The following is a 21,268-nucleotide window of genomic DNA, read 5'->3' on the forward strand; positions in this document are numbered from 1 at the left end:
TGTGAATGTGAGGGAGGGCAGTCGAGTGGTGCGGTTGCAGGGAGAAGAGGCGGTGAAGGTGGAGGAGTTCAGGTACATGGGGTTTAACAGTCCAAAGTAAAGGAGAGTGCGCGACCTGCGATGTTGAATGGTTTAGAGCAGGGGTCACCAACCAGTGCGCCCGCAAGGACCACATGAGCCTTTTATAAAAATAGCTCACCATAGCACCACCTACCAGTGAGCTGCATCTCATTTTTTTTGTTGCTATTCTTTTTTAAATCACACTTGCATTGGTGTGAATTTGAAAATGACTATTAAAATATAGATGACTAGATATAGATGAATATCATTAATTATTAATAATAACATATAATTAAAGGTAAATTGAGCAAATTTGTTATTTCAGAATGACTTATGTGTAACAATCTGGTAGCCCTTCACATTAGTCGGTACCCAAGAAGTAGCTCTCAGTTTCAAAAGGTTGGTGACCCCTAGTTTAGAGACAGTGGCATTGAGTAAAAGACAGCAGAGCTGAAGATGTTGAGGTTTTCGTTGGGAGTGATGAGGATGGACGGGATTAGAAACAAGTTTATTAGAGGGACTGTGCATGTAGGACGTTTTGGAGACAAGGTGAGAGATGCAAGATTGAGATGGTTTGGACATGTGCAGAGGAGGGACATGGGGTACATCGGTAGGAGAATGCTGAGGATGGAGCCACCAGGAAGGAGGAAAAGAGGAAGACCAAGGAGGAGGTTTATGGATGTGGTGAGGGAAGACATGCAGGAAGTTGGATTGAAAGAGGCAGATGTAGAGGACAGAGGGGTATGGAGAAGAATGATCCACTGCGGTGACCCCTAATAAAAGCAGCTGAAAGAAGATGATGATGATGATTACACACTGAACCCTTTATCCAGAGTTTATTATCAGTGACGATATAAAGAATACCCTTGTAGGACTTCATACGTGGAGGTTATGTTGAGCCAGGGGTGGATTTTGGGCTTCACAAAACCCTGACTCTCAGGCTTCAGCACATTAGTCGCATACAAGGCCACTTCCTCTCGGGTCAATTCTGCTGTTTGAGATTTTCGATTACTGTGCTACATGCTTTCACTCCCCATTGGCTCACAACCAACAAGAATGCATGCTGAGTGATGGGGTCAGTGAAAGGACACACAAAACTGAGTAAAAGCTTCACTGTTTATCTTTTGTGCACCAGAGAGAAGAAGAGAGGTCTCTGAAATACACCCGCGCTTGAGGCAGTCCATCCGTGAGTGTTTTATTTAAACCCGGAGAATGGAGAGAATAAAAATGTGAGCATTCGAAAAAGCTTCGGCCACCGAGCAGAGAGAATAGAAAACACGCCCAGTGTGCCTCGCTATGAAAAATGGATTTTTCTATTCGCTGTAGGAAGCAGAAAAGTAATCGAGAGCTGGCCGTGTTTTCTACTGAGAATGAGTGGATTATTGAGCAGCTTTACCTTTCGAAAAACTTTATCTAAGAGATGTATTAATGTGTGCTCGTTGAATACGTCACAATATATATTAAAGCAGGCCTGGAAAACAGACCAAGGCCTAATTTGATATTAAGGAGGTCTATTGCTCAATATTTTAACCAGCAAAAGAGCACCACCAAGTTACATATAGATGATATAATGCAATTCTCAGTGCTAGAAAAACAGAAAGCAACATTTATCCTAATCAACCCATCCAGCACTCCTACATTCCTCTCAGGCTGTTATTCTATCCAGACCGTGCATGGCTGCGCTGTCGGCTTCAGTTTGCTCTCTCCTCCAGTCTGCCTGGCCTCTTTAAATCGCTTGCTCCGACAAGCCCGTGACTGGATTAGCTACTCGACGTGCCTTCTGCTCAGCTCTTGACTCAAGCTCCTCACATTTCGCTCTCCATTAACACTTTTTCTGCAAGTCTTCACACCGACAAATTTATCTCCTTGACACTCTTGTGTTTGAAACACTGACACTGCATACCAAAAGGAGATTCCCTCAACAGCAGCCAAAAATGACCAGGAGCATGTGCAATTATGCAACCAAAGCTCATATGTAAAATTACATACGGTCAACTGCAACACTTAAGGGAAAAATCCACCATGGATGACTCATATTGACCTTCAGAAATATGCTCTCGTGTTTGGTGACATACACGATTGCTTACGTGAGGAAGTTGACTTTTTTGTTTTTTTCATCAAGTCTTGGGCTAATGGATTACCCACAATGCTGTGATAGTGGTGCCAGTAAAATTTCCCAAAGACAGTGATTTATTTTCACTTCTTTATCTGTAACATGTAGTCAGACTGATCAGGTTCCGGATCTTCTACGTCTAAGGGGAAGTGTTGGCTCAGTGGTGTAAATGTTGGCCTTCCAAAAAAAAAAAAAAATAATGAGTTATGAGTTCATATCCCAGCACTTTCAATCTACTGCTTTGGGGCCCTTATGCAAGGCCCTTAACCCTCAACTGTTTAGTTGTCTGGATATAATGATGTAGTACAAGATGTAGTGTCTGACAAATGTCATAAATGTAAATGTCAGAGGTGGAAAGACTAATAAAATATTCTACTGAAGTAAAAGTACTGTTTCTCCAATGAAAATGAAGTACTTTACTTGCACTTAAGAACTTTCTTGTGAATTTAGCGAGTTTGTCCTCCACCCATCAATTAAAGTGCAGTAATTTCCAGAGTGCGATTTTCTTCCCCCATTAAACTGCAACTGTATTGCTAATACACTTCTTTTGGGCATATACACACTCAGAGTAATGAGCTAAACACACACAAACACATAGCCCTGTATACTCCTGTCCAATCAACAACCAACTGCAAAAACACAAACCAACCTTACTCCTGTCTCATAGAGCAGAAGTTCAGATCTGCTGCACATTTTGCAAAAACTGCTAGAATCCTTGATAATTGCCAAATTCCCCTGAATACACACCTTTTTCTCTCAGCACTTTGTCAAAACTTTCTCCATTACAAACACTGCATTATTATACAGGTGTCTCTGCCACAGCTGTCCATCAGAATTATTGCTAACCTACACCAACAATGTAAATGGCATCCGTATTGCAACAAGTCACTCAAGTGAACAAGACTTAATCAAGGCACAATTAGAGAAATGCTGGCCTGGTGATGAGGCAACACGCACACGCACACGCACACGCACACGCACACACACCCCTGCTCTGACAGGTGGCCAAGGTCAGTGCTGAGAGTAATTACAGCACAGATCCAGACTCTGTACACACTCACATTGTGTGTATATTTTTGGGTTTCAGTTTTTTTGCCACTCACATTATTAGGTTTAGGATATTAGGGTATAAGTTTAATTCAAACCTCGCATGCAAAACAAGTCAGCTGGCGAATAATGTCAACTTGACCTAATGTGTGCTGGAAAGCTGAGAACAAAAAACTACTGTACAAATCTTAGTTGGATCAAATAAATCAGTGCTGAGGGGGTGGATTACATTTCACAGTTAAAGCAGTAAAAAGACTTTCTCAAAGGTTGATCATTTTTTATAAAATGATGAACATGCATAAATATTAAGATATAACATTCTTATTTCACCACATTAAAACAACTTTATAACACACTCATTCGTTTACATTTTTTTTTTTTTCTTATTTTGGCTGAACATTATAGGTTTTATTCAAGAAAAAGTTAATTCTTTGAAAATGAGATGGTAGAGGCAGAGTGAGTAAATGAGTGTGAGTGAGAGTGAGAGAGAGAGAGAGAGAGAGAGAGAGAGAGAGAGAGAAAGAGAAGATGCAGCTTATCCTACCCACCGTCCTAATAAGTAGTAAGAAAACTGAAGAGCTCAGAAGTTCACAGTGTTCAGCTAAAAACCTGCACAAAACCCTGAACTTCGTGTATATAAAATAATGCTAATATGAACATAAACTATTGTTTATTAGGGAAAAAATAAATAAATCAGTAAAACAATTCTATATACAGTAATCCCCCGTTTATCGCTGTTTATCACAGAATTGCATTTTGCCACATCACTAATTAGTTCGGCTGATTTTCCCGGTCTCTTGCGGATAGCACCATAGACCAAACAACTTACAGGGAATTGTTTTTATGGAGTATTATGTTGGAATAAAATTTATTAATAGAAATATAATTATTCATTATAAAATTAGGTAAAATCTTAATACAGTGCTGTAAACATAAAATTGCATTTTTGCGGTGGCGTCTGTTTATCGCTGGTTTTTGTTTTTCGCGGGCAGTTTTGGAACGTAACCACTGCAATTAGCGCGGATTACTGTATGCACGTATATATATATATATATATATATATATATATATATATATATATATATATATATATATATATATATTCCTGCTTCTTAAACATGACATTAAACAAAATGTTCACTTGCTGTCTAATAAATCCCACCTACTAACAAGTTCCATGATGAAAAGATGATCAGTGTAATTCACTCATCACCTGTCAATGTTTTAATGTCATCATGTCAATATTATAATGCCAATGTCATTACTAGTCAAGGTATATTCCTTCTGTTCATCGTGTGCTGATGAGAATCATTTGAACACGATTCAGGACCCACTCATATTTACATACACATGTGCAACTTAAAGGTTTAGTGAAAGACAAGGACACAGAATTCAGACAGAATGCACCAATACTGTACATGATTCATAAACATATCTAGATCGAAAAACTATAACCTATGAATGCGTTCACCATAATAAAAAGAAATAACAGGATGCATAAATATACATGGACATGAACACTATATGTGGAAGATGTTCTACTAGATTATGGAGGGTGTGTGTGGAGATTTGTGTTCATTCAGCCAAAAGGGTGATCTGATATTGGGTGAGGAGGCCTGGGGTGCAGCCAGCATCCACAGACACCCTATACAGCATTGTGCCGTTATCTTTGTTAAAGCAGTATCGGGAATATGGCTGGAAAAGTCAGATGTCCCAGTAGTTTTTGCTAACTACTAGTAAACTAGCTCACAATCATCACAGGTTGTCGGTCATAATTTACATTGCTATATATTCTAAATGATTAATCTGACAGATGCAGGGCAGCGTAATCTACACATGAAGAGAATAAACACACACCTGAGCCTGGATTATCTAGTCACAGAGTGACACCATGGTCGAGTTTTGCTCTTGGTCATGGATTACTATGCTACCCATGATCTCCTGATGACAGGGTGAATGCTCTTTTCGTTGTGCTACTCAGGACTTCAGGTTCATGACTCCTTTAAAAAGAAAGAGAGTATGTGCATGTGTTTATCTTACCTTCTGTGCTGAGGCCAGGGCTGGAGGTGAACTGAGCAACATCTACGATCTTCACTGCAAACTGCTGTCCTGTCTCTCTGTTGATGCATCTTCTAACCACGCTAAATGGCCCCCTGTGTCAGGAACACACAAAAACACACACCCCAGTTTAGAAGCTGTATTCACCTCTGGCATCGGTTATTTTACAATTTGACGTTTTTTCAGCGGTGCGGCAGACAGACTCGGATCTCGCTCTCAGCAAGAAAAAAGCGAAAGGGTTTACGGCTTCAGAGGTCTGGCTTTGTACTGACATGCTTTTACCGCAGAGGCAACGGTGTAATTGAAATTCATAAAACAAATCCACGGAGGACCCTGGGCAGGAAGTCTGAACCATTTCATTTATCTGGTGTCAGTACCTCCTCGGCTTCTGCAGCCGTATAAATAACTGAACAATTGTTGCTGGTGCTTTGGTATTAGTGTGTAATCCAAGCCTTTGGGTCTATGAATCTCTTTTGTCCACAGCGCACACACACACACACACACACACACACACACACACACACACACACACACACACACACACACACACAGGTTGAGAAATTTAATAACTGCTCTTATTTAACTATTAATAAATGGACACAGTCTTACAGCAGCTCGAGGATATGTAAAGTGAATGAAAAGTTGTATGAGATGAACAGTGTAAAGGGGCTATATTTAGTGCTGAGTAAGTATATTTACCCTGACAGGGAGGATGGATGAGGTAGTAACAGCATGACACAGGACCACACACTCCACACAGAAAAGAGAAGACGACTCATTCACAAGGTCACCATGTTACACTAAATGAAGGCCCAGTTTCAATAAGAGGAGGATTATTGTAACCTTTCATGTTCCAATAGAGTCCAAAATCCCCTGAGAGCAAGTGTGTGTGTTTTACACATTTCCTCTTGATACGTTGCTCCTCTACCTAATGGTTTTTGTGGTTGATGAAACTTTCGCAGAAACGAATTGTGGGTCCGTTTCTCGACTCAGCATCCACGATAAGGAAAGAGTTACTTTTACAGTAATGTACCTGCAGAAACATTTTCCATCTCTTACGTCTATGAATGGCAGTTTGTCTACATTTTGAAGTAAATTTTTACTGCATCGGGACAAATCCTGAGCACAACAACGGCTTTTCAGAACAAAGCGTCAGCTTGATTAGTTTCAGGATTGGAGCGTTTTATAGCAATAAATAAATAACTTGTTATTGAACATCACTCTTAGAAGTAAAATGGCATATGCAGTAACAACTCACTCGTCCCATTAATCATATTTGTTCATTTAAAGAACACAAGTTAAACACATTATAGTTAAGGTTTTTGTGTGTGTGTGTGTGTGTGTGTGTGTGTGTGTGTGTGTGTGTGTGTGTGTGTGTGTGGTTGGAGAGAATAAAAAATTTAACCAAAAGAGCAATTTGTCTAGTAGTAGTACTGTAGTAGACGAGTGCAATGACAGCCAGGCCAAGCTCACATCAACATACTCCTCTTCCCTTTACACTTTTCTTCTCCATTATCTACAAGTGAAGATATACAGTATGATTATTTTTCCCTCTGCCTCGTCATTGCTGATGGCTGCAATCATTAGCGTTGTTGTTACTGTAATGGCCTTGCTGTTGATGGTACTGCTGCTCTAATGAATAAAAAAAATAAACACAAGACACATTTTTGATTGCTTTTATTTAGTACAGATGAAGCTTGCTAGACTTTTTTTTGTAGTTACCTAAAAGCTTAATCAATCAGCACACCTGCATACGACGATGAACCAAACCGAACTGTCCACATTTCCAAGGTCGCTTGAACTAATCTGCAGGAAAACCTCAGTTTGATGTTATCACCCAGTTAGAGTGTCACCGCGGTGAGAAGTGCAGCTCTCAGCTGTGCACAACACTTTGGAAGTGAAGAGTCGGTCGCCTGCTGCTTTTCAATAGAAGCCCTGGTTAAAATGTTTAACAGCTGCAGAGGGGAACGTGATTAAAAGAGCTAACAGTAGGTGGGGCAGGAAGACTAAACCTCCCAATTATAGGTCCCACATGTACGACTCCCTTCTGCCTCGATGCTGATGCTGGCGTCTCTGATCTGCGCACTGGCGCTGCACAGTGAGAGGAGCAACGGAGGACGAATGTTTAAGAGGGGCTCATTAACACATGATCCTGCTAATTCCACTGAGTGAAGGCCCCAGGTTTCCCCAACTCAACTCAAGTGTATGGAAGCAGATGGCAGAGGCCCCAAAGCTGCTTTGCTGGCAGAGCCTGAAGTGCAGCAGCATCACTCCACGTTAATGCAACCTGGACTCCCACACAGAGCCACAGAAGTACCTTACTGCTCCATTCAAAATAACATTCATATATAAACCCTTCTATAAACCCTTCTCTCAGAGCAGCGTCTATACACATTCATTTAGCAGCTGTAGGGTGTTACTCTGCCTGAGGTAAGTTATGAAACGACACTTATTTGTGCCAATTTAGAGACCCAAAGAGCAGGCAATAATAAATAAAACCCAATTGAGTATTAATGTGTCTAAACATATAGTAAATTATTCCTTACTGATGCAGCAGAAATGTTTTAAATTAGTAATTGTATTCTTTTATTCAACATTCAGGGTTTCTGCAGGTTTCACAAAGTCTTTTTTCAATGAAAGACTTTTTAAGATCTTTTTAAGACCATTAAGAATGATCTATATCATGACCTATATCGAAAACGCACAAAAATACATTGTTAGCAACTGGCTTTAACAAAGCCTAAAATCCATTTGTTTAAAAGCCAAGTATCGCTAAATAAACCTGCTTCCACATAGCTGAAAAACTTTTATGTCTGTGGAACAATCCAAGAGATTCGCACCAATAACAGAAAGCTGATTGATCTCATTTGCATTCGTAATACAGCGGATTATATTTGGACTGGCGAAAGAAAGGGAAAGTTTATAGGACTGTGGTGAGACCTGTGATGTTGTATGGTTTAGAGACAGTGGCATTGACTAAAAGACAGGAGGTGGAGCTGGAGGTAGCAGAGCTGAAGATGTTGAGGTTTTCGTTGGGAGTGACGACGATGGACAGGATTAGAAATGAGTTTATTAGAGGGACAACACATGTAGGACCTTTTGGAGACAAGGTGAGGGAGGCAAGATTGAGATGGTTTGGACAGGTGCAGAGGAGAAACGTAGGGTACTTCGGTAGGAGAATGCAGAGGATGGAGCCACCAGGAAGGAGGAAAAGAGGAAGGGCAAGGAGGAAGTTTACGGATGTGGTGAGGAAAGACATGCAGGTAGTTGGTGTCAAAGAGACAGATGTAGAAGACAGGGGGGTGTGGAGAAGGATGATCCGCTGTGGCGACCCCTAATGGAAGAAGCCGAAATAAGAAGAAGAAAAAGAAGACTTGCTTAGACTTGTTAAAACTCCATGGAAAGCCTGCCATCTTAAGAACACTCTAAACAGAGTCGTGAAGAGGTTACTTTAAAAATATTTTTTTTAATTTAGGAGGAAAAAAAAAAAAACACCTTTACAAGATGTATACACACTAAGGTCTATTCTATACCATTTTATGCACGTTTAACTCCTTTAGCTGCTGTTGCACTTCAGTTCCTGCTTTGCAAAGTGTATTCTTCAGGGAGTCTCTCTACAAACAGCACAAGCAAAAAATAAATAAATAAAAAATCATTTAAATAATATTTCCTCCCCTAAATATGAATACTTCACTCAATCTTTGTACATCACCTGCAGCACTCCCACAATGAATCCCCTACTGAATGCAAATGAGTAACTGATGTTAGAGATCTTTGTAGCTTTAGTGTGACGTATCCTGTAGTACAGACCAAATAAAGAAAAAACTAATTACTGTGGTAATCAGTGATGAAAATGCTGAGTATGTTCTTTTGCTGAACACTGCACATCTCTCACCTGAGGATAATTCATAATGACCAGTAGCTGAGAGTCTGTAGAAATTTGATTTCAAGAGACTTCTGTGCCCGTGGAGGAAACGCTGATTAAGGCTTTGCCACTCGGACTGCCTTTATCTCCTCAAGTCATTAAATTGACTCCAATCTCTATACTCAATCTCTGTCTACATGTGTCTGCGCTCAGGTTATCAAAGTTTATTGTTTCAGTGCATTTCATGTCGGATATTAACTCATCTCCATACAATAATGATCAAAAAATTGGAGCTCTGCTGGTAGAAGACTGCACTTATAACCAGAAACGAATGAGGGTGTAAAATAAAATGAATATGAGCTCGAAGAATTGCTGGAAATTGACATTTTCACCAAATAAAACTCCCTCAGGTTTTATGCTACACAAACGGTATAAACACAGTCAGCGCATCAGTGAGCTCTGTGACCAATCTTTAAGCGTACAGTGTAGGCTTGGCTTAGGAAGAACTGGTGGACCCTCTGCCAGTTTAGCAGACCCAAAGCATTATGGGAGTTGCTAGCACTGCCCAACAGCAGCTGCTGCCATAATCACATGCTATGCCACCAGTGGTGATGTGCTGCAGGAAACAGCAAGGGGCAGCTTTTAGTCCAGATATAACAGGGCACTGTGCCTATTAAGCAGAGTTTGAGGCCACACTGCCCCCCCAAACACACACACACACACACACACACACACACACACACACACACACACACACACACACACACGTGGAAGTGAACGTGCCAGGCATGTTTTTGGCAAAGAGGAAAAAGTAACTGCTAAATACAGCAAGGATGATGGAAAGCAGACATGCTGAGCTTTCCTCAAAAGCACAGAAGATACTACACTGGCAGGCAGAAACATGAGAGAGGGCACAGAATGAAAGGGAGAGGGAGACAAAGATGTGAAGCACATATTTTGGAAAAGGATTGAACATGTAGATTTAAATAAAGCAGAAGATTACAAGAAAATAAAGCTATTAAAAAGTTGACTTCAGGGCCGTGTTTGTTCACAGCTGGGTTGCAGTACAGCAAACTGTAAAACGAAGGTTGCCAAGACAAAGAACCTCATGCGCCTTCAACACGCAATTTGTGAGGGTGAAGATCGGCGTCAAGGGATCTCTTCTGAGAATGTGAACGGTTTGAAAATCTGCAAAACTGTAACTGTTTGAGCAGAGCAGGGAATTTAATAGCATTGTGGTTGAGATTTGACTAGTCAGAGAATCGAGATTACGAGGTATAAGGAGGAAGTTCACCATGGATGAGAAGGCGGTCCATTGCAGGGCAACATGCGCACACATGCACTAAGTAGGGAGGAGGAAACTGCAACAGACCTGAACAACATTTACAGAAACACACACAGTGAGTATCCCAAGCTCAGGATTGAAGCGTGGACCCTGGAGCTGTGAGGCAGCAATACTACCTTTCGAACCGCCTACCTAATCCTTGTTCAGATTCAGAGGTGTGCATATAAAACAGAACACAACCTAAAACAAATGTAAACAAAAAAAAAGGCATTTAAATCCATCAGACAAAATTAGGATAATGACACTGTGGTTTTATTCAAATCATCAATATCAGTGTTTTTCATCCTTTCTTAATAAACTAACAAGTCAAATTACCCATTGGTTGACTGCATGGTCATTTTAGTTCCTACTGCAAACACCTGTCCATGATTTTCTAGGTGGATATCTCCTCAGATGTTTGACTGCTGCTACGTGCCATATTGAGGTTTGTACCATGTATCAGTGACCCTCCCCCAGGCTTTAAACACTTCCTGATTCGCAATACAAATGCTTTTCGATTCTTTGCGTCTATGAATTGTGTATTTAAACTGTTGCTGGAACATTAGTTTGATCAAACTGAAAACAGGGCAAATATTTTCTCTACTCCAGTGCCTCTTTGGTCACTTAGATGCTCTGAACAGAGCATATGACCATGACAAAATACATAACTGCTATAAACTCAAAGATGAATGGATGGATGGGTGGACGGACAGACAGACAGTTTATTTGTAATGCATTTCTTTTTTTTCTTTTTTTTGATGTGCCCCGATCAACTAAACTAATCCACATTCCAATCCAAATCAACTAAAACAATCCACACTCCAAACCAAATCAACTAAACTAATCCACATTCCAATCCACAAGTCTTTTTTTTTTTTTTTTTTTTTTTTTAAACTAACATTTTTTGCAGTACATGCTGATTTCATACATGTCTCACTGCCCCCTAGTGCAGATGTTCAGATTACATTTAAGCATGTCTACAGACACCTGTACCAATGTCAGGAAACAAATGTGCATATGTTCAGAGACGGCGTGTGCACATGCGTTTGTGTGTGTGTGTGTGTGTGAGAGAGAGAGAGAGAGAGAGAGAGAGAGAGAGAGAGAGAGAGAGAGAAAGAGAGAGAGAGAGAGAGAAATTGCAAAGCACCCAAGACATACTAAAGACCTAAATATCATGGAAGGTATCATACCCAGACAAACACTCATGAATGTGTACAAAACAGATACGTGGATACGCACACAAATTTAGATTCTTAGTAAAAAAAAAAAAAAATCGGAGCAACAATCTCTGTGGAGTGGAGATGTGTGTTTGTGTGTGGGTGTGTGTCTGAGACGACACACGAATGCATGCTTATGGCATATTTGTTTTAAAATAAGCACAGTATAATTGTAGGCTGTGAATAATTAGAAAACCTTTCCTCTGTAGTGAGCGCACAGATTCCATTAGGATTAAAAGCTTCTTCAAGGTTAATTAAGCACTAACCCTGGTAATAAATATATAAGTAGACCTAAAACACAAGTCAAGCTGACTCGTCTCCGAGCGTTTGGCCGGCAATGCTAAGCTGCTGTGAGTATAAACATGATACTATTATAACATAAAGAGGTGACTGCTAAACCCAATACTAATTACGTAGACAAAACAACACTTTGATGTGTGCCTTTGTTCGGCTGTAGATTAATAAAGCACCAAGTACATGCAGACTCGCTAATACTTTAACTTCAAAACTGGACCCTGTTCTTACTTTATTTACTACAGTCAGCAGGTTTACATGCACACTAAATCATTTATCATAAATTATCTGAAATTTAAACAACATACTATAAAATCTTAAACTTTAACCAAACTGCAGGAACTTTACAGCGTTTTTTTTTTTATTATTATTTTTTTTTTATTTAAATCAGCTTATACATCACATGTACAACATCTGTTAGCTTTTATTCTGTTACAGTAAGTTACGCATGAACAGTAAACCTGCCCCACATGCAGTGATTACCCCAAACCTAACCAGACAACAAAGTGACAAGAAATGTGACTGTTACATAATCATATCTATCTATCTATCTATCTATCTATCTATCTATCTATCTATCTATCTATCTATCTATCTATCTATCTATCTATCTATCTATCTATCTATCTATCACATTTCTTGTTACTTTGTTGTCTGATAGATACAGTGAGGAAAATAAGTATTTGAACACCCTGCTATTTTGCAAGTTCTCCCACTTAGAAATCATGGAGGAGTCTGAAGTTGTCATCGTAGGTGCATGTCCACTGTAAAAGACATAATCTAAAAAAAAAAATCCAGAAATCACAATATATGATTTTTAAACTATTTATTTGTATGATACAGCTGCAAATAAGTATTTGAACACCTGTCTATCAGCTAGAATTCTGACCCTCAAAGACCTGTTAGTCTGCCTTTAAAATGTCCACCTCCACTACAATTATTATCCTAAATTAGATGCACCTGTTTGAGGTCGTTAGCTGCATAAAGACACCTGTCCACCCCATACAATCAGTAAGAATCCAACTACTAACATGGCCAAGACCAAAGAGCTGTCCAAAGACCCTAGAGACAAAATTGTACACCTCAGCAAGGCTGGAAAGGGCTACGGGGAAATTGCCAAGCAGCTTGGTGAAAAAAGGTCCACTGTTGGAGCAATCATTAGAAAATGGAAGAAGCTAAACTGTCAATCTCCCTCGGACTGGGGCTCCATGCAAGATCTCACCTCGTGGGGTCTCTATGATCCTAAGGAAGGTGAGAAATCAGCCCAGAACTACACGGGAGGAGCTGGTCAATGACCTGAAAAGAGCTGGGACCACCATTTCCAAGGTAACCGTTGGTAATACACTAAGACTTCATGGTTTGAAATCATGCATGACACGGAAGGTTCCCCTGCTTAAACCAGCACATGTCCAGGCACGTCTTAAGTTTGCCAGTGACCATTTGGATGATCCAGAGGAGTCATTGGAGAAAGTCATGTGGTCAGATGAGACCAAAATAGAACTTTTGGGTCATAATTCCACTAAACGTGTTTGGAGGAAGAAGATTGATGAGTACCATCCCAAGAACACCATCCCTACTGTAAAGCATGGGGGTGGTAGCATCATGCTTTGGGGGTGTTCTTCTGCACATGGGACAGGGCAACTGCACTGTATTAAGGAGAGGATGACTGGGGCCATGTATTGCGAGATTTTGGGGAACAACCTCCTTCCCTCAGTTAAAGCATTGAAGATGGGTCGAGGCTGGGTCTTCCAACATGACAATGACTCGAAGCACACAGCCAGGATGACCAAGGAGTGGCTCTGTAAGAAGCATATCAAGGTTCTGGCGTGGCCTAGCCAGTCTCCAGACCTAAACCCAATAGAGAATCTTTGTAGGGAGCTCAAACTCCGTGTTTCTCAGCGACAGGCCAGAAACCTGACTGATCTAGAGAAGATCTGTGTGGAGGAGTGGGCCAAAATCCCTCCTGCAGTGTGTGCAAACCTGGTGAAAAACTACAGGAAACGTTTGACCTCTGTAATTGCAAACAAAGGCTACTGTACCAAATATTAACATTGACTTTCTCAGGTGTTCAAATACTTATTTGCAGCTGTATTATACAAATAAATAGTTAAAAAATCATACATTGTGATTTCTGGATTTTTTTTTTTAGATTATGTCTCTCACAGTGGACATGCACCTACGATGACAATTTCAGACCCCTCCATGATTTCTAAGTGGGAGAACTTGCAAAATAGCAGGGTGTTCAAATACTTATTTTCCTCACTGTATATATATATATATACAGTACAGACCAAAAGTTTGGACACACCTTCTCATTCAAAGAGTTTTCTTTATTTTCATGACTATGAAAATTGTAGAGTCACACTGAAGGCTTCAAAACTATGAATTAACACATGTGGAATTATATACATAACAAAAATGTGTGAAACAACTGAAAATATGTCATATTGTAGGTTCTTCAAAGTAGCCAACTTTTGCTTAGATTACTGCTTTGCACACTCTTGGCATTCTCTTGATGCCTACTTTGAAGAACCTTTTCAGTTGTTTCACACTTTTTTGTTATGTATATAATTCCACGTGTTAATTCATAGTTTTGAAGCCTTCAGTGTGACTCTACAATTTTCATAGTCATGAAAATAAAGAAAACTGAGCAGGTGTGTCCAAACATTTGGTCTGTACTGAATATATAATATATATAAACTTTTGGTCTGTACTGTATATAAAAAACGTTTTTTTTTTTAACATAGGTTTACTAAGGACTGGGATATATCACAAACATACTCACAATTATTTTTTTATCTGATAACTGCAAGACAACGATATATATTTTTTAACATAATTAATTAATTAATTACAATTTAACACTGCAATGCTGAAACAGGGTTGTGTTGTTTAGTTCCAATGAAGGAAAGTTAGAAATGTAATTCTACAGCACACACATCCTGCACATGTGTCTGCTTCCAGTTTTGGAAGCACATATGCACATATGGGTGTGATGATGAGGTGTCTACTTGGTGTAGTTTATAAGCCATGCTCGGAGCACATCTAAATCAAAGTTTATCACAGCACCCCAACACGCTCCAGGAACTCAAAGATAAAAATGAAAAGAAAGTCATATTTTCATGTGAAATAGATCTACATAATAATTTATTATTAACAATGCTATTTTGCCCTTAAAACATTGTCCCTGCAAGATTTCTACACAGTTTAATGTTCTCTCCTATGAACTAGTCATGCACACACTACACGATTTACACCACATAGTTTGCAAATTCCAAAGATGAAGTGAATGCGTTATTCAGCCTGTAAATAACACTATCATTAAGCATGTTCTCTAGACAATTTTTACCCGAGCTGCATGAATTGATTCAAGTCAAACATGGCAGGAGCAAAATACACCGGCTAAATTAGTTCAATACACTCAGCTAATGTTAGCGAATTAGCAAAACGTATTTCAACATGCTTTATTTTTTTTTTTTAGATGGTGTTCTTGTCTTTAAGGGAGGCAAAGGAGTCGCCTCACTGTATACGAGTCTTGACTCAAGCATATTAACAGATTTTTACCGAGGTAGTGCCGAGTTTCAGACTGCACGCTTTCTGCTTATTCACATTCAGATGCACATAAAGCCGACATTAATAAAGCGTTAATTACATTACGTATAATAGAGGGTTACTGATTTTTGCTCTTTTTCTACATTGTAAATCTGGAGTGGATACTTTAAACCAGGGTTGTCCTATCTTTTCCACAAAGGGCAGGTGTGGGTGGATGTTTTCATTCCAACCAATCAAAGACCACACATTATACATTGAAAAAAATGACGATTTGTGGAATCTGGTGTGGCTTTGGTTGGAATTAAAAACCTGCACCCACACCAGGCCTTTGTGGAAAAGATTGGACACCCCTGCTTTAAACAAAATTAATAAATAAAATATTTGGGGATTATCCACTGACAGATTGCACAGTCATTGACTGGATGGGAAGAAAAAAAAAACATTTCCAATTTGTAGTTTTAAATGAAAAAATATATATAGCTTTTTCTTTATAGAAATGTAATTAAGTAAAAGAGTTACACTGCAGTAAAATCACATTCCTTACACTAGAAATTCTCTAAAATAATCCAGAACCATCATCACAAAGTACAATTTCTCAAGCAAAGTGGTGATTAAAGTGCAGACTACAGTGAAAAAAATAAATCCATTCATTTTGCTGAAAAAGGAGGAAATGAGACCCATAGGACAGCAGCACCCTTGCTAATATCATAAAGCAGTGAACGGCTAGAGGCTCAATGAAGGCCAGATGAAGGGGGTGAGAGCTGCGTGCTGAAAGGGAATTGTATAGGATCAGCTCTTCACTCAGCATACAGGAAGCTGTGGAGTAGTGCAGCTGCACACTGAAGCACCATTTAAAGCAGCCTTGCAGATGGAGGCGAGCTTTCAGAGCAGGAAATCAACACACCAGAAAAACTGACTGTGTTCATATGTGTGTGTTGGAATCAGGACATCACTAATGTGTAGAGCATGAAGGAGTATTTGTATACCCTGGTAGGGCCTGGCTTATGACCCTCTAGCATTTCATAAAGGAACCAGAGTCAGGAATGTTCAAGCACTCTCCTGAGACTCACTTCAATCCCCTGTCTAAAGCATCCAAAGATCAGGGTGTGAAATGAGGGTCACACTGTGCTGCTCATGGCCTTTCTGGGACACTGAGCAAGATTGCGTTCAAGGATCACCCACTAGCACCGTGCACATTCCTCCTTTCTACGTGTTTTTCCACACCTCCTCTCCCATATCACACGCTATAACTTCTTGGCTATAAATCAACACAGAGATGGCGAAATGCAATTACACACTTGTGCTTTTTTCAAATTAAAGCATTTTCAGGTTCACTTTCAACACTGTCACAAACACAAATGGTGCATTAAATCAAACCGCAGCCTAAACGGGGCACTTTAAAACTGTCTGTGAACAAAAAAAACCCTCATATATTACAGAACCGGAATACTCGATTCTGATTGGCTGGAAGGTGTGTGTTCAAAGTGCTGCATGCACAGGAAGTTCCTGTCCCTTTAATGACCCTTTCTAAACGAATGTGTTCCCTTTAAAACAACTGTAAGCAGAGCAACCGTTACAGATACATACAGACATTAGGGTTTAGACCAACTTAGTTGTGATGGTACATAATCACAGCTTGAAGCATATAATACTAATTCATTGAACATCATCTTTATTTGAAGGGTTTTTTTTGTTGTTGTTGTTTTTATGTTTTTGTATTTCCTTATTTCCTTCTCAATGCCTGAAATGCCTCTGTGTGAATATAGACAGGGATATAATGCCATGCCCAATTACAAATCAGCCTTGCATAACATCAATACAGAGTGAGTTTGTTATTTGTAGCTCAGCTATAGAAGGTACAAGACCTAATAAACCCCCTCCCCCCTGCCTCCCGGCACGTCAGCTCAGTTGATTTAAACATTGCACCTTCCTAACCTGAACGAATGGAGTTTATCACAGTGGAAGGTCAATACTGTAAATGTCATGTACTTTTCAGTGGACTGGTCCATGGCCTCACTTATACAACTGTCTCTCACAAATAGACAACAAAGGGCAACAGTAATTTCTTACGTGATCCCATCATTTTCTAAAAGTGATACCACTAATAATTCATCCAATACTAAGCCCTATATTTAGCAACCCACATTCTCCCTACAGTAGGCAACAAACAAGCTAAATCGCTGAAGGCATTAGATTGCGTAATATTATTACTCTGGCCACAAGCTTCAGCATCTCGGCAGTACTTCCGTGTATGAAATGTGATGTCCAACAGTGTTCAATTGGAAAACAAGCTTTTGGAGCAATATATACTCACTGGGGACAAAATTATAACCAGGTTTTTATTTTTCAGAAAATAGCAGGTCTGGTCATGTTTATCACCAAAATGCACCAGAGTCTATTGCTAATGGGCTGCATTGCAAGGCTACACAACAAGTAAATACTGTACGAGTGTTGCAACTGACCGCAACACTCACATCGCATTCAGATCACATTATGGTCAACAAATCGGATCATTTTTCAGATCAGCAAAAAAAAGAGGAGAAGACAAATTAAATTTGCTTTCCGTTTATTACAAGAAAAGTTGAAGCAGGGAAATGCTCCTATATACACGATTTGAATGATACGGGAGGCTTTTCAAGTTCTTCTGCTCCAAGGCTAGCCATTGTTGTTGTCTGATTAACATGTCTTGTTCACATGAATAAATGCCTGCTCTGTGTAGTTACAAAATGAAGTAAAAAGCAATATTAACAGGAAAAAATCTTAGTCTTTCACTCTGCGATTGTTAAAATAGGAAGATTAATCTGCAAGTAAAGAATATGCAATTAATCCGCAGGTCACGTGCCGAACCGTGGCTCGTGATCCAGGCGGATCATGGACCAAATCCGAAAAGTTGCACCCCTAGTAAATACATCCATATCTCTAACTGTACCACTGACAACAGAGGAATAATATATGGATTCGAGATAACAGATGAACAGCCAATCAGGTTGCAGCTTTGGTGGTGATCGCAAGAACACCGTGGATTCTTTAGTACCAAAAAGCACTGTTCACAATCTCAAATCCGGGGACTAAAGTCATCTTAAAAAAAAAAAAAAAAAAAAAAAAAAGGGCAAATTCCAGGTTTACCGTATTTTTCGGACTATAAGCTGCTACTTTTTTTCCACGTTTTGAACCCCGCGGCTTAAACAACGAAGCGGCTTATTTATGAATTTCACAAACTTCAAGCCAAAACACTGAGCCCCATAACATTAGACTAATGAAATTTCCGAACGTAAACGAAAACTCATCTGTGTTCTGAGCTGCACAGCATCGGGAGAAAAAAGTTTTTTTTTAAACACACGACGATGCCAAAAGATAAACTCCCGAGAGAAATAGTGGTGAAAGGAAGGAGGAAGACAGTGAACAATGACTTTCTTGGTCGGCTACTGTTTAGATACAAGCCGTTGTAACGCGTTGAGTCTGGGTCATGGGAGAGCTTGCTAACTCCATTTGCAACAGAAATCATATGAGCACATTTTTTTCTTGGCAACAGCGTTACGGGTTAGTCAAAGAAACTTAGAAATGAGCATCAGAAAATAATAAGGACATATTCCACGGTCTTGCACACATGCAGTAATAGCGGAAAAATGCAGCGGGAGGCTATTCCCAAAATGCCGCTTTGCTCTTAAAGGAGCTCCAACATATTTCACCCGTGTAACAGACACTGTCTTTTGTTAAAGCCTGTGTAAAGTTCATTAGTTTCAGTGTAGACACCTGCGGCTTATAGACAGGTGCGGCTTATTTATGTTCAAAATAAAAATCTTTGTCAAATTCAGCTTATATATGGGTGCGCTTTATAGTCCGGAAATTATGGTATATTAATGTGCATATTCAAGAAGAAGAAGAAAAAAAAGGAAGTTGGTGAATAAACTGTTATAATACAAGTGATAACACGAACTGACATCCTACATTAACTGTACTGACACATGGACAAATGTATATTCTGCTATGTTTAATAAATAATTAAAATTGTCAAATTGCAACAACACAAGAGGGAAAAACATTGATCACCCTACTGCTAATTACTAACGCATCCAGTCATGTTGTATTCCTGATGCATATAATATAAATTTTAGATTTAGCAGGATTTCACAGTTTTTAAAAATCCAGGGAAGACATGAGGTCTAAACCCAAATGTTGTTTATAGCTGGCTTTTCATATCCTGATTAGGCATGCAGTCTGAAAAGGAAGAGCAGCAGGAAAAAGTCAATATAAATAAAGCCTCGCCATTTAAGATGTGTGTGGAGTGATGGTGATGGTGCTGCTCAGGTGACAATCTTTTACCTTGTTACTGTCTCTGGGACCGAGGTAACGCTGCCCTATTGGAAACCCCTAAAATCGAATCATTATTTAATGCATATTTAATGAGCTGTGACCCAATCTCAATCGAGTGACAAAGTGTAGAACCACTCTACTTGATTTTGTGTATGTGTGTGTATGGCGCAAGCACACACCCAAGGCCAGGGAGCGATAAAGAAAAATAACTTCAGTTCACCAGAAGCCATAAAACCTGCCACAAAACAATAGCAGAAAAATTGCTCTTAGGATTAATGAATCAATTAAAGTGTTATTTCTCAGCGGAGGGCAAACCGTAGTGAGATGAAGTCTAATTGAATTGTTTGCAGCACAGACTGAAGAGGAAAACCTCAGCCATTTCTCTTCGCCTCCTGTGCTCTCTTTATCGCCACTCCACAGAACGGTGGGAGGTTTGCACACTTGTGTAAGACGAACCTTCACACAGCAGCTCAACAAGTGACTGATAGCACACAGTAGCACCTGATTGTGCACCCGGTGTGCTACTCTTCAGTCTAAATCCCACACGCACACCAGAGCCATGCTCGTTTACTTTGACAGTGACTCATATCACTTTCCCACAACTTCTTGTGGCTCAGTGTGGCGTGTGTTGGTGGGAATCTCTCACTCTGTACTGCGTGCATTACTTCATTAGCCTCGGCGGTAATCAGCGATTCCTCCGAGAGTGGATTTGCTAACAGACGCCTGCACAGCAGTGAGCTCATACACGCGCATGTAACGAATTACAGAGTCTGTTTTGATCTGGTGTGATTTCAATCCAAACACCTCAGGTTCCTCTCTCTCATGCTGTAAAGCTGATAAGCCGTTACAGCAAATGACTCAATTTTCATAGTCACAAAAAAAAAAAGATTTTTTTTTTTTTTTAAAAAAGGTTTTCATATCTGGCCTCATAGACCCAGTTATAACACAAACCTATTAACCTTTAAGCGTTTTTGTGTAGGAGGATTCTGCTATAGGCAACACTAAAATATGGCAAAAAAGTTTTCTTTTTTTTTTGGCACAAAAGAATCGGGCAAACAAGCCAACTGGTATCGGATTCTAGAACGATTGACAGTTGTGTAGGTGTTTTGATATTAACAGACAACTCAAAGCCACACCTCCTTCCGTCATCCTACACATACTGTCCAGACCTCTTGTTGTGTCTAGAAGCTGTGGCCTTGCTTCACTGTAATGGTAGAGCACAAAATTTAAAATAAAGCAGAAAATGAATGAATAGTGTATGAATAGTCTAAATGTAAATATATATAAAAAAATTTAATTTCATGAGTATCCTAACAAATTTAATCCAAGGTCAAACTATGGAATGCTCAGAAAAATGACAAAAACCAAGATATTCACTCACTGGTCAAATGATACAAGGTCATATTGTTCTGCCTGGTCGGTAT

The 21,268-nt window shown here is 39.6% G+C and overlaps 1 protein-coding gene across 16 annotated transcripts in view; it reads right to left on the reverse strand.

Moving 5' to 3' along the window:
- The window catches only part of caska (calcium/calmodulin-dependent serine protein kinase a), a 131,731-nt gene that overhangs the window by 60,265 nt on the left and 50,198 nt on the right, over positions 1-21,268 (reverse strand). For all 16 annotated transcript variants that reach the window (XM_083536411.1, XM_083536408.1, XM_083536419.1 and 13 more), the window contains one exon: positions 5,261-5,373. In XM_083536411.1, the coding sequence (XP_083392537.1) occupies positions 5,261-5,373 (113 nt within the window). The remainder of the gene's footprint in view (positions 1-5,260; positions 5,374-21,268) is intronic.

This window comes from Silurus aristotelis, assembly GCF_946808225.1.
Source record: "Silurus aristotelis genome assembly, chromosome: 3".
Lineage (NCBI taxonomy): Eukaryota > Metazoa > Chordata > Actinopteri > Siluriformes > Siluridae > Silurus > Silurus aristotelis.